The 15,000-nt window shown below is 37.2% G+C and overlaps 1 protein-coding gene across 1 annotated transcript in view; it reads left to right on the top strand.

Annotated features, from left to right (window-relative positions):
- Positions 1-15,000, top strand: part of LOC143032553 (hemicentin-1-like) — a gene marked incomplete at its 3' end in the record, with an annotated part of 400,485 nt that overhangs the window by 263,678 nt on the left and 121,807 nt on the right. Inside the window, 3 exon segments of the mRNA XM_076197423.1 lie at positions 6,024-6,245; positions 11,580-11,731; positions 14,476-14,653. Of these exon segments, the coding sequence (XP_076053538.1) occupies positions 6,024-6,245; positions 11,580-11,731; positions 14,476-14,653 (552 nt within the window).

The following is a 15,000-nucleotide window of genomic DNA, read 5'->3' as shown; positions in this document are numbered from 1 at the left end:
CTTAAACCAATTAGATATTCAAGAGGATTTAGATCAATTACAGCAGTGGTCTGAAAAGTGGCTAATGAAATCTAATACAAGTAAATGCAAGGTAATGCACATAGGCAAAAATAACAGTAAGTACGATTACAAGTTGTTTTGGAAATTCGTTAACAAAAGTGGATAGTGAAAAAGATCTCGGCGTAATTATCAGTAACGACCTCAAATTATCCAAGCAGTGTATTTCAGCCTCTGAGAAAGCAAATAAGATTCTGGGACTGATTGCGCGATCTTTTGATTTCAAAAGTCCATCACTCATTAACAAGCTATATAAATCGTTAGTTCGTCCACATTTGGAATATGCTGTTTCCGTATGGTCACCGAATCTCATTAAAGACATTGACAGACTGGAAAAAGTACAACGGCGAGCCACAAAACTGATTCCAAATATCAAAAATAAATCATACGAAAATCGACTAAAACATATGAATCTGTTTTCCCTAAAAAGCGTAGACTCAGAAGTGACTTGATACAGGTCTTTAAGATTTTAAAGGAAATTGACAACATCAAAAGTGACAAAATTTTCAAATTGAATGAGAATCCGACAAGAAACAATGGTCTCAAAATGTCTGGAAATAGATTCAATTTGGAAGTAGGTAGAAACAACTTTGCCAACCGTGTAGTTAATGAATGGAATAAACTTCCTGCACAGGTAGTGCAATGTAGTTCAGTTCGAAGCTTTAAGAATCATTTAGATAAATACCTAAGTAATATGCTGTAATGATTATAATTTATCTTATTATATTTGTTTTTTGTTTTGTTATCATTTGTCTGTCTGATTTTCATTTATTATTAGTTATATGTCAATTTATTATTATTTACTATTTACCTGTTTGTTTATTATTTTAACTATACCTATGCATTTATTTATGTATTTTATTTGTTATTTACATTATTATAGTTTTTATTTATTATTTTTATTATTAATATGATTTTTTTTTTGTATCCGACCTAGATATGGATAAAAAGGTCTCCTGTCGGCATGCTCCGCCTTTGTAATCCTTTGTAATATATATATATATTATATGTATATATATATATATATATATATAATATATATATATATATGCGTGTGTGTGTGTGTGTGTGTGTGTAGGGGGAGGCGCCGCAGAGATAAATAAAGTCGATTGGGTGTTGCCTCCCCTAAAAAAAGAAAGAAAAAAAAAGCTAAAGGTCTAACTTATATAATTTGTAGTTCATTCACTACTGGGAGGAGCCGCTACGATGATTGATGAAATTATCTGACAAAGAGAGAGAGAGAGAGATAGACAGAGAAAAGTGTTGCTATCACATGGATGAAGGTAGCAAATTCTGATTGAGATGGATTTCTACAGTCGGTTGAAACCCAGTTTCAATAAAGGAAAGAAAATCGGCCGTTCTTATGGCAGCTTGCTCTTAAAGGACTTTCTGGAATGTTGTCAGCTTTTTTTCTGTCATTAATGACATCCTAGTTTCGATTTTAGTGCCAATCATTGTGTTATTAGTCAATAATTAATACTTATGTTATATTGTTTTGTGAACACACAGACACGCATGTTCACTGTCACAAGGAAGAAGCTGGAGACGAGATTCTTAAGACAGTCTCCCACGACATTTGTCTTGATATTTCTGGTCGCGGCCAAGTTGATATGCCGCTGCCACCTTTTGTTTTTCGAAAACTTTTCCCCCAAAAAAGTTACGAGGTCGCTCGGCGTCGACTCCCAAGTTTCTTCACGGAAAAGGGCGTTAGTCTCTAGGAGAGGAATTTGTACCACGAAGGCGGAATATGTTTATAGTATAGGAGATTCGGCTGCATTGTAGCCACGTCTTAAGCCCGTGTCATACCTACTCGACATAAGTGAGTTCGTTTGCTTAAAAACGACTTAGGTTTACATTTTTTTTCAATCTCCAAATATTAAATCACTTTTGTGTCATATATTGAGAAGCTGAATGACGAACTAAGAAAAGTTAAACCTATACAAATACTAGACACATTATTGAATTGTCCTTAGGAAAATCTAGAATACTGAGAGCGAAGACGTCTTGCAGCTTTTCAAATTCACAACATTTGACAAGAATCTTGAATATGTGAACAGGGCTTTAGGTATAGAGTATAGGGCGTCCATGAGATTTCTTTACCTATCGTATCTGGTTGTCATTTCCTTTGGTACCTGCTTACCTTTACATCCACCTCTAGTTTCGGTCGTCTTCGTTCACTACTACGTATTTTTTTTTTCACAATAATTTTTTGTCAAATTTAATTCTTGAGAGTACCCACCTACGTCTACATGTGTTCTGTCTCATTCTCCACTCCTTTTCTCTCTCTCTCTCTCTCTCTCTCTCTCTCTTTATCTATCTTTCCCTTTTATTTGTTAGTTGTGTATCTATATATATATATATATATATATATATTATATATATATATATATATATATATATATATATATATGCAAGATTACCACAAGAGTAAGGAAGTGAAGAGAAATTAAGTACTTTCGTGTAAAGTGTGGCTAAACATACAACAGAAAAGACCCCAAAAAGGAACAAAAAGGGAGAATGTGTAGTACATAGGAATGTGTAGAGTTATATTGATCTTATATTTCTCAGTTCAACTGACTATAACTATTGTGGGTACACCTTAATAATCAACTCAATGATTTATCACATAACTCGTACTCATTTTTTTGCATATATGCCTGAGATAAACATGATTCAATAATTTTTCCTTTTAGGCATAGTAGATCAATCTGTTCAATTTATACATGGATGGGGTGATGCAAGAGGTAACTGCAAGGGTAATGGGTCAGGGATTGGACATGGTTAAAGAAAATTGAGAAAAGTGGGAGATAAGCCAGTTGTTGTTTGCTGACGACACTGCACTTGTAGCAGGATCAGAGGAGAGAGTGAGGAAGTTAGTGACGATGTTGGGGAAGGTGTGCAAAGGAAGGAAGTTAAAGATAAATATGTGTAAAAGTAAGGTAGATGAGATGTGCAAGGGGAGAAAGTGGCAGCAAACTAGAAGTAAGTATTAAGGGAGAGAGGCTGGAGGAAGCGGATAGTTTTAGATACTTGGGTGCGAATGTGGCGGGAAAGGGAGTAGTGGAAGTGGAGGTAGAATGTAGATTGAGAGTAGCAAGTAAATGCTTTAGGAGATTAAAAAATGAAAGAGAAATAGACATTTGGGAATGAATGCTAAGAGAAGATTGTATGAAGGAGTAATTGTGCCGACAGCACTGTATGGGACAGAAACATGGAACATAAGAGAGAAAGAGAGGAGGAGTTTCAATGTGTTTGAGACAAGGTGCCTGAGAAGTATGATAGGGGTTACTAGGCTGGATAGAGTGATAAACGAGGAAGTGAGGAGGAGAACGGGGTTGGAAAAGGAGTTGGGAGATAGGATTAATGAAAGAGTATAAAGAATGAGAGAAGAAATATTAATAAAAGAGGTGTGGAAGGCAGAAGTGGAAGGAGTGAACATGAGGAGGCGATCAAAGAAGAGATGGATGGATGGGGTAAAAGGGGCATTTGGAAAGAGGGGAATGTCTGTTGAGGAAGGATGGGAGAGGACAGAAGATAGGGGTGAATGGGGAATGGTTGTGTATGGATGATGTTGTGATGCATGAGGGGGAGTGGGTGGGGGATGGGGGGTGAGGGAGCATGTGTAAAAATAATTTGAAGCAGCCCGAAGGGATTTCTCTCCGTCTTCCCCATTTCTGCATGAGGGGACGGAAAGGGGAGAAGGTTAATGAAACGGCCTTACTGTGGATGTGCTGTGTAAGTATAGCAAAAAAAAAAAAAAAAAAACACTGATGAGGAGGAGAAGGAAAGGGTATAAAGGACAAGTGGAAAAAAAGAACGTGCATAAAAAGTTGGTGGAATGAAGGCAGCTTACAAGCACTGAGAATAAATAGTTAGATGCTGAAATATGCAGAGGCATCACAAGGGGTGGCGGGACGTTCTCCCCTTTTCTCTCTATCTCTCCTTGATTATTATTAACACGCACCCAAGTACGTCCATAAGTACGCTTGCTCGTGCGCACACACACACACACACACACACACACACACACACACACACACACACACACACACACACACACACACACACACACACACACACACACACACACACACACACACACACATGTATATATAGTATATATACACATATATATATATATATACATATATATACATATATTTATTTACATGTGTATATATGTATATATATATGTACACACACACACACACACACACACACACACACACACACACACACACACACACACACACACACACACACACATATATATATATATATTATATATAATATTATATATGTATATTATATATATATAATATATACATATAATATATATATATATTGTAAGAGGACGGTAGATTGAGGTAGACAAGTAGATAGAGGGGTAGGATTCCTTTTATGACTTGAATGTTTTGAAACAATAGCCGAGAGGAAGTTGCAGAGTTGCATATTCTCGCTTACCATCCAATATTTATAAACACATGCTAGGGTATCGATAGAGGTGCTGATGTGACGAAATGTAAACACTAAGTCACTCAAGCTTGTGACAGAAGTGCTTGCGTAAGCATTATTGCTTGAGGTAGTATAACAGCCTTTCTGATTGGAGAAAAGGGTGGTGGAAGAGAGAAATTATTGATACACGGAGGTAAAGTCAAGCCCTTAAAGGGTGGCACTTATTTGTAAAGTTCGAAATTATTGGATGGATTAAATAGTGACGTCTAAGCAGACTTGGCTTGGTGGGTGTATAAGGATCCTAGATGGGAGTCCTATGGTGTACTTACTCAACTAAGTTGTAGAATTGTAATTTTATTCGGAAGAAAAGAAAAGAAAAATACGTTTAATTCACCTTCGTACTGATTAATGGAACTTAGCTAAACCCTACATTAAGGAAGAGGCATGGGGCCTACAAGTGAGTAATGTACTAGTATAAGTGCATAAAATAAAGTGAAGAAAATTGTGACTGTGGATTTACTGAAAGTGTTAGTAGTAGCGGAATTAACAATATATATATATATATATATATATATATATATATATATATATATATATATATATATATATATATATATATAATATAAAATACTGTCTATAATTCACTCTTTCATTCCTTGCCATATGCAACTCCAAATACGTAAAACTCCCCACCTCCTTCAGCCTGTCACCCTTGACATTTGTCCTACCATCATTGTGATTCATTGTGCATCTTCTCACTTTTCTTTTATCCACATTCACTCGTAACTTTCTTCTTTCACACGCCCTTCCAAACTCACTCAATAACTGTTGTAACTCAGAATCAGTAACAAGCGCAGATATAAAAAGTTGACTTCTCACATATCTTCATTCTCACCCTCCAACTCCAGTGTTCTTCAGAGCATTCTTGCATCAGTCCTCCTTACCACCCATACCAGAAACTGTCCTAGAAGAATGTCGACAGTAAGCTCTTTTTCACCAGAACATTTGTTTATAGTTATACTAACCTTGAGGTAAAGTACCTACCTGCCTTCTTTACAGCAGAAGGATCTATGAATTGGTTTCTGTTATTGATTTGTTTATTACTATTATTTTTTATGCTCGTTGGCTGAGCGGGTTAGGGCGTCGCTACTTGCTATGGAGATTGAGGTAATGGTGGTTCCAACCCTGCCACCAGCGAGTTGAATCAAAGGCGTGAGTTATTGAATTCCAAACTACAAATTCCTTTGTAAGGGACACCGTCCCTCCTGATAGGGGGGGGGGGGAATTCGCGACCTTAAACATTTTGATTAGCAATCAACATTCATTTAGTATTCATACCGTTAGAAACAACATTTATTTACTATTCATACCCGTAAAAGCAACATCTACATACTATTCATACCCTTAAAAGCAAAATTTATTTACTATTCATACCCTTAAGCGCAATATCTATTTACTATTCATACCCTTAAAAGCAGTGTAACCAGGTTCCTGTTTTTCTTTCCTACCAGAACCTACCGTGGAATGGTCGCATGGGTCGGTGGCCATCAGCGAAGCGGGGCTCGGAAACATCTACGTCGGGTCCAGCAACTCCCTTGGGGCTCTGACGGAGGAAGAACCGGATTACAGTCTCCAGGTGGCTCGAGCGACGCAAGACAACGCCGGAGTGTACACGTGCCGGGCTTCAAATCCTGCAGGAACTACGAACGTCGACATGACCTTGAAGGTTCTTGGTAAGAAGGAAGTTCCTGTGTATTTTCTTTTTCTTTTTCCTTTTTTATGGTTGACACTATAGTTAATATATTCATTCCAGGAAGTTAACCATAGCTGAATCTAAGAATAACCTGTCGATATGACCTTGAAGATTCTTGATATGTAGGAAGGGTCAAGACCATGAGTATTTTTTATTTCGATATTTAACACTGTAACTAAGATATTAATCGACTGTCAACGTGGATAAGTGGTTAGCGTTCTCGTTTCGAGCAAGGAGGACCCTGGGTAAATTCCGGGGAAGAGAAAAGGTTTTCCGATGAATGTCGCTCTTCTGGACTCGGGAGGTTTTGGTTCAAACACTACATACATGCACGCGCGCGCACACACACACACACACACACACACACACACACACACACACACACACACACACACACACACACACACACACACACACACACACACACACACACACACACACACACACACACACACACACACACACACACATAAACACAAAATTGTATATGGAGATGAGGTACCAATGAAACATTGTTAGACTATGAAGTTTTATTCAGGACTAGACCTTTTGAACTCTTGGGCCTTTCTCAGTCCACTGAAGAAGGAGCAGGAGGTCGAAACGTCTGATTCTGAATAAAACTCCTTACTTTAACCTTAGCTTTTCATTGCCACCTCACCTTCATATTCTGTCAATCTTTGCATATATACAGCCTTATCTAATCGGGAATAAGCCACTGTGGAAAAGGTACACTGGTTCTAACGTCCCCTCTTGGGGATAGGCCGGTGATCCTGCAGGAGACTTTTAAAGTTGATAAGCTACCATACTAGGTTTTGGAGGTTAGCCTCAGCTTGAACAAAATTGTCTGGTGCTATGATATATAACAAGTGCCTACATTACTGAGGTTTTGTACATTTATTTGGAACACATTGATAATATGTACCCACATGACTTGGGAGCCTTTAGTCCTCTGTATTTTCTTAAATCCAGTCCTGCCCGCATTTCCAATTTCAGCCGTTTGAAATTCTCTATCGATGATTAAAACAAAATTCCGAAAGTGTGACACGGGTACAAATGAATTAAATGGAATTGTCAGTAAAAACGTTAATTCCTTTAGTCTTGGGTAGACTAAATCATCAGATCGAACGAATTAGATGAAACCTTTGGCCCGAATCAGCCAATGGTTACTGGACTAGAATTGAGAAAGATTATTTAAATTTTAGCTACGCATAGAATTTCCATTGGATGAATAAAATCATCTGGCGTCAGCTGAAATAGATAATAGTCGTAAAAAGAATTGAAAAGATGAATTAGAATAGGCTCGGAAAGGGATTTTGTTTTATCTCTGAAGATTTCTTTTAATAGATGTGAAAGGATTGATCATTTTTTCTCTAAATTAAAATTGTCTGGTGGCAGCCATAAAAAAAAAAAGTCTAATAGAGTTAGATAGGTCTGATATTGAAAAATAATTGTGATATCCCTTGAATTATAGATGCGATGAGCAGTTGGTTATATGTTTAACCACAACAAAGTCATGTAGCACATTAGTAAAATTATACTAATGACATCTGCTGAAGAGGATCACAGATAGTGATCGAAATATAACGGATCTTTTTACTTTCGTCTATTCTTCTCCGAAAGTGGGGCATTAGTATAGTTATATCTTTAATTTTTTTTTTCCTTAGCTCCTTCACTGGGAAAATAATTGTAATATCCGTGGAATTATAGATGCGATAAGCAGTTGGTTATATGTTTAACCACAACAAAGTAATGTCGTAGCACATTGGTAAAATTATACTAATGACATCTGCTGAAGAGGATCACAGATAGTGATCGAAATATAACGGATCTTTTTACTTTCGTCTATTCTTCTCCGAAAGTGGGCCATTAGTGTATTTATATCTTTATTTTTTTTCCTCAACTCTTTCACTGGTTAATCCGCCTTTTAGGTTTATTACTGTTGCCTGCAGGCAATTTCATTCAGGTGAGAAAAACTCCCGATAGCCAGGGGGTTAAACAAGAGTTTCTTAAGCTGCATAGAAAACGGGAATTTGGTGCTTAAACATTGCTCGTGTGAACCGCGCTATAGCCTTTCATTGATCTCATCATTTTTTCATATAACTACAATTCCTCATTACTATAGGAGTGGCAAAAATCATATGATGAAGTACGCTATAAATAACTTCGTTCAGTATCCACAAATTAATGATTTGATGACATCAATGACAAGTGAATTTTGAGAATACGAAAGGAAAAGAAAGAAGTAAAAGAAAGATGTAAATGAGGGTCGTTGATTTTTCTTGCTTTTTATGTGCCAAAATTTTGTCGAAATTCATCACCATCCTCAGACATTCTGAAACGGTCATATTATAATCAGAATTATGCCAAATTGGAAGAGGGAATCTTAAAGACAAAATTGTTTCTACTTTCGTATGATGACCGAGAGTTGTTACGCCTTATGCGTAGTAGCTTTTCGGGGGTACTTGAAGTAAAACGTCATATTACACTGAATAAGATTTTTCATCTCTTTCACGTTCGTCAACATTTCTAAACGTTTCGTGAATATCCCATTGGTATGAAGAAAAATGTGAACTGGTGAGTCGCCATTACATCAAAGCAGTATTTCGTGATATATATGTATGTGGCTCGAACATACAAATATAAGAAATTGTACTCAACTTATATCTCTCTTGATGGTGCAGTGGTTATTCACTGTTACTTTCATATGTCTGAGCTGAGGTTCGAGCCCTTGGCTTTGATTCGTATCAGTTTCCGTATATGTCTCCGACGAGCGCATTGTCAGTCTCGTTCGTGATGACATGGAATTAAAAGTAAAAAGTTAATGTGGTTGAAAAAAGATTAAGATCTGCACTGGGGACCATTCAGTGTGTGTGAATACACACACACACACACACACACACACACACACACACACACACACACACACTATATATATATATATATATATATATATATATATATATATTACAAGGCGAGGAGCGTACTCGTCACTCCACCGCGACCCTTCTGCGAGGGTACTCAGGTGGAACGTGGTATGTACTGTATTTCATCAAATCCTTTATGCAGGCTAGTATTTCGACAAGTGTTTGTGTTAATTTGACGGGGGGTTCGAATCCCAGTAGAAGAGTTTATTTCTAAATGTCAAATTGACACAACCACTTGTCGGAAGACTAGCCTGCATAAAGGATATGATGAAATACTATATATGTATATATATGATATATATATATATATATACAGTATATATATATATTTACACAGTATATATATATATATATATATATATATATATATATACACACATGTATATATACATGTATATATATATATATATATATATATATATATATATATATATATATATATATATATATATAAGGGTACCCCCTGTGTAGGGTGAAAAAGCCTTTGGTATATGTATATATACATATTCTTATATACTCGTACATAAATACATAAATACAATAAAAACTAGAAATGTGTATTTGAAATTAAGGAATAGCTACAAGGAAAGTTAGATTAATAAAACTGAGATCTTTCGTCTAATAACATATTTAGTGCTTATTACAAAAAATATATGTATAGGATTAGGATTAGTAACAACTAAGCCAGACAATAAGCTTCCATGGGATCGTTTTTTGTAGGACGGGGAGGAAAGAGAAATGTAGGAAATTGAAAAGGTAACTGTGTATAAGAGGTAATTTTATTAATAAGCGAGATGTTACGAGTTCTGTACTTATTTATTAATTGCGGTACAGGAGACAAGGGGAGGAGGAAGGATGGGGGGGGGCTGGGGCTGGTATCGATTATTATCAAAGAAAGTGGGGAAGAGGGTCAGAAACAGTGTTGCAGACAAAGGCAGAGAGATGGAATACCTATAGTTAGAGGGAAATTAAAACACTTATGAGTGTATTGTTGTTTGTGTGGAGTAACTTGAGATTAATCGATTTCGTTTCTTTCTTTTCCTTTTTCACCTCATTTACGAGGCATATGTTCATTTGTCTTCCTGCGTGTAAAATGGATTGTTATATTTGAACTAATACTGATACAGATCAGACACGACTTCGGCACAGATCACACACGTCTTCTCGCATATGCAGATGGTAGATGACGCAGAAGACAAATAGTCTGCACGGTGAGGTCTGGGTGTTCTGTGCCGTATTAGTTGTTCATGTTCTACGTGAAGTCTTCCAAGACGTCTTGAGTACGTCATATATTTGTGCTGGGTGAGTGGATGGGTGTTTGGATAGTGGTGAAATGATTCAGAAGTTTTGAAGTCGCTCCTTTTTGAATTCGCGATTAAACAAATGTCAACCTTTTGAACCTTTTGACGGGATTAATTGTTTGTGGGGCATATCATCAGGTTCGATCCCTGAGATGGGCGCAGTATTAGTCTGACAAAAGTTATTTACAGCCGACATTTGGTGGACAGTGTTGTGGTTTTAAAGCGTTTCAGCCTGTCCAACGCGGATTTAGCTTTCGCTCTCTTTATACGAAAACAAAGAATCCAACATGCTACTCAGCTAACTGGCGATATCCTTCACAGAGATGCTTGTGTTGCTTATCTTAAAAGAAGTTGCGTTGGTTCTGCTGCAGTGAAAATAGACAGCTATTTGGACGCCACTGCTGCTACCATCCACGTGCATTGTCAACTATGTTCTGCAGTATGTGTAAAGCTACTTCCAGTGTTTAGTGTCTGCTAATATGATTAATGTCATCTGTATACAGAGAGCTAAAGGCTTGGTTGTGCGGGAAGTTCATTGTGGGAAGTCATATTAATATAAGTTATACAGATTATGGACAAGGGCATATCCTTGAGGCCTTCCAGTGTTACATATAAGAAGTCGGGACAGGCAGCCCCTCTACTTTATTCCGTGAGAGCAGCAGGGCAAATTCGAAGTTTTAGTACAATGTGTATACAAGACCTTCATTGCCAGACAGTGTCAAATGCCTTTTCCACATCTTTACTAACCGCCTTTTCATATAATATTTACAATTGGAGATTGCTTCCATCCTACACCTGTAAGGTAGTGGCATGGAAACAATTCCACAGTAATACGGTATAAGCAACTGTCAAATGTACCTTTCTGGAAAGATATATGGGAGGTCCTAATGACAGTTGCCAGCCAGTTTGAGGATGCAGATATACATTCAGTAAAACGGCAACATTTATTGTCATAATCTATTTATTAATCTATTTATATTTTCATTTATACATGATACATTTATATGTAACGTTAACTATTTTTTTCAGTTTGTTTTTCTCTCTGGTTGATTGGTTGCTCATGCATTCCCTTCTATCTATCTCCCTAAGTTCCACCTGAAATCGAAGGAGGGAGAGAGGAAGAAATTGTAACTGTTCTTGAAGGCGGACACGTCTACCTCGAGTGTCTTGTCCTACGAGGAGTTCCTCCACCGGAGAGGCAGTGGCTTGCAGGACCAGACCTTGAGACTCCAGATCATCAGGTTAGTCCAGATTTGTGTATCCAAACTGGGGGGATGCGTTCTCCCAAGGAGGATGTATGAGATTTCCAGAAGCGTGAGCTCGTGACTTCAGTATATATTATGAATAAATACATTAGCGAACTTGCCGGTCCATTACTCGGAGCATAAGGCCCCATCCCCTCCCTCAAGCGGCCGGAATACTCCTCAGACCCCTTGGTTCTGGAAAGAGTCGATGTATTTGTTTCGAGTAGTGGTTACACGGAGGAAGCTCCAGGCAGACCCCTTCCCAAGGACTTTTTTCAAATTTTAAGAGGGATATGGCCAGGTTGGAGGCCTTCGAAGAGTCTGACCAAAGGGTCTGGGGGGAGGGGGTCAAGGTTTTTCATCTCGGCTCCCGGAGTTAAAAAATGAACACACACACACACACACACACACACACACACACACACACACACACACACACACACACACACACACACACACACACACACACACACACACACACACACATATATATATATATATATATACACATATATATGTATATGTACATGTATATATATATATATATATATATATATATATGTATATATGTATATATACATATGTATATATATGTATATATATATATATAATATATATATATATATGTATATATATATGATATATACATATATACACATACATATATATATATATATACATATATATATGTAATTTCTATATATATATATATATATATATTTCACATACTGGAGGATCTGTCCATTCAAACCGCGTGCACTGATTAGCGAAAGACTATTGCAAATTTATCAGAAGAAAATTATCAACGCTTCTATTTTTAAGGACAATATTGGACCACATTATGTAATAAAGGAGTTATTTAAGGAGAGTAGCATAATAGGGGGTAATATGGGTGTTCCGCGTTTATTTTTGAGTGGACTCTTCATTCATAAAAGATTGCATCGTGACTTGATACGTTCGGAATGTCACGGAAATTCCCTAAAATTGTAACTTCACAACTCTTTCCACGGATGAGAACTTGTTATTCTCGCTATGGAAAATGTCCATTAATACAGAAAATGTGCCTTTGTCGATAGTAAATTCATCCTAAGGGAGAGGTAGTAGCTTTGATATATCCACATTTTATGTTTTTAGTATGCCAATATTTCGAATGTAAAACGCATTTGATTCTTACGACACATATACTTCAGGCTGAATTTTGGGAGAAAAAGAACATTATCTAGATGAATATATGCAATAATTTTATTCCCCCTTCATGATATGACAGTGAAAATACAGTCGAGTCTATATAACGTTATTATTAATAAAGTTGGTAATGATCCGATGAGCTGATTTATATATGATACCTTTTTATCAATCTGGTAATTGGCTCATTACTGATATGATGATGATTGTTATAATTTTCAATGTTAGACGAAAATCTAAATAAAATTGTAATGTATATTTCATAGGATATTGCTCATCAATCTTCAAAGCTTAGAACCATACACACACACTCACGCACACACACGCACAGATGCACACATGCACACAAAGAGAGAGAGAGAGAGAGAGAGAGAGAGAGAGAGAGAGAGAGAGAGAGAGAGAGAGAGAGAGAGAGAGAGAGAGGGGGGAGGTGGAGACGGGGCATACTCATAGGCACGCATTTATTGTACATCATGTAGTTTCAGCGTTTCATTACAAACCTCATCATAGGCAAGACATTACCGTGATCAGTTTCTTCAACACAGTAGTTACTAACACCATCCTCCTCCATAATCACCACCATATTCGCTTTATTAACTTTACGGTGATCACCACCACCATCAGCTAATTATTGTAGTCATAGGCCGGTTAAGCATCATTATCATCACTACCTACAACAGTCTACCTGCCACTTTTATCACATTACCGTCATTATCACTGCTACCAGAACCGCCACCACTATAACCGCTAACACTACTAGTACTAACACCACTATTACCACTACCTCTTTTGCCAACACCATCGTTACTACTTCTGACACTACTACCACAACCGCCAGTAGTACAACTACCACATTTTTTTTTTTTTTTTTTTTTGCATCCGACCTAGATATGGATCAAAAGGTCTCCTGTCGGCATGCTCCGCCTTTGTAACCTTTGCCTTTGTAATCTACCAATACTACTGTACATAAGAACATAAGAATGAAAGAGACTGCAGGAGGCCATAAAGCCTACACTAGTTCCATTTATCACCTACCTATCATCTCTATCTATAAAGTTACCAATCTTCTCCTAAAACAATCGAGTGTTTCATCGCTCACTATATGGTTACTAAGTCTATTCCATTCAATCCCCACTCTGTTTGTAAACCAATTTTTGCCTATTTATTTCTTAAACCTGAATTTTTCCAATCTAAATCCATCACTATGAGTCCTCCCCCGTTGTTTTAATATGATGACCTTGCCTACATCACCCTTCTTAGAGCCCTTGGCCTGTTGGAATAATTTATTAGATCGCCCAGCACCCTTTGTCTTTCCAGAAACTGTAACTTAAAAAGCTTAAGACTGTCTACGTATGGTAAATTTCTAAGCTCTTGTACCATTTTGGTGATTATCCTGTACACTGATTCAAGTGAATTAATATCCATTCTATAGGACAACACAATAACATCTTCATCACTACAAACAACAAAGCTGCTACTACTACTACCACTGCTGGTAACATCCAAATCGTCACCAGAATCCTTCTTGATCTTTTCACTCTTCTTCTCGATCTCAGATCGTAGGCGGAGGCGAGAGGTTGGTGGTCTCGAAGGCGCGTCTGGAAGACCAAGGTCCTTATCAGTGCGTTGCGTCGAATGAGGCAGGGTTCTACGTAAGGTCCTTCTACTTGAACATCCACACGCCTCCCTACATCAACGTCTCTGCACTTGAAGACTTCAGGGTCATGGATGCAGGTCAGGCTACCTTGTGATGTGTCTAATTTTCAATGGATTCCCATGTATGGTATATAATATATATATATATATATATATATATATATATATATACATACATACATGAAAATTAACCACTATAAAATTAAGCGACCAGAACAGAGCGCTTTTGTGTATTATATCCAGTGCAATAAATCTTAATCTGCACTGGATGTAATACACGAAAGCGCGTTGCTCCGGTCGTGTGTTTTGATAGTGGTTACCTTGCATCTGTTGAACACACGTCTCTAATGCTTTTATTATATACATACATATGTATGTGTATAAATTTGTGTGTGTGTGTATGTGTGTGTGTGGGTGTGTGTGTG

The sequence above is a fragment of the Oratosquilla oratoria genome, chromosome 1 (assembly GCF_046742065.1).
Source record: "Oratosquilla oratoria isolate Oo_2021 chromosome 1, ASM4674206v1, whole genome shotgun sequence".
Lineage (NCBI taxonomy): Eukaryota > Metazoa > Arthropoda > Malacostraca > Stomatopoda > Squillidae > Oratosquilla > Oratosquilla oratoria.
The sequence above is the reverse complement of the archived record's forward strand: the minus strand, read 5'-3'. Positions and strand labels throughout refer to the sequence as shown.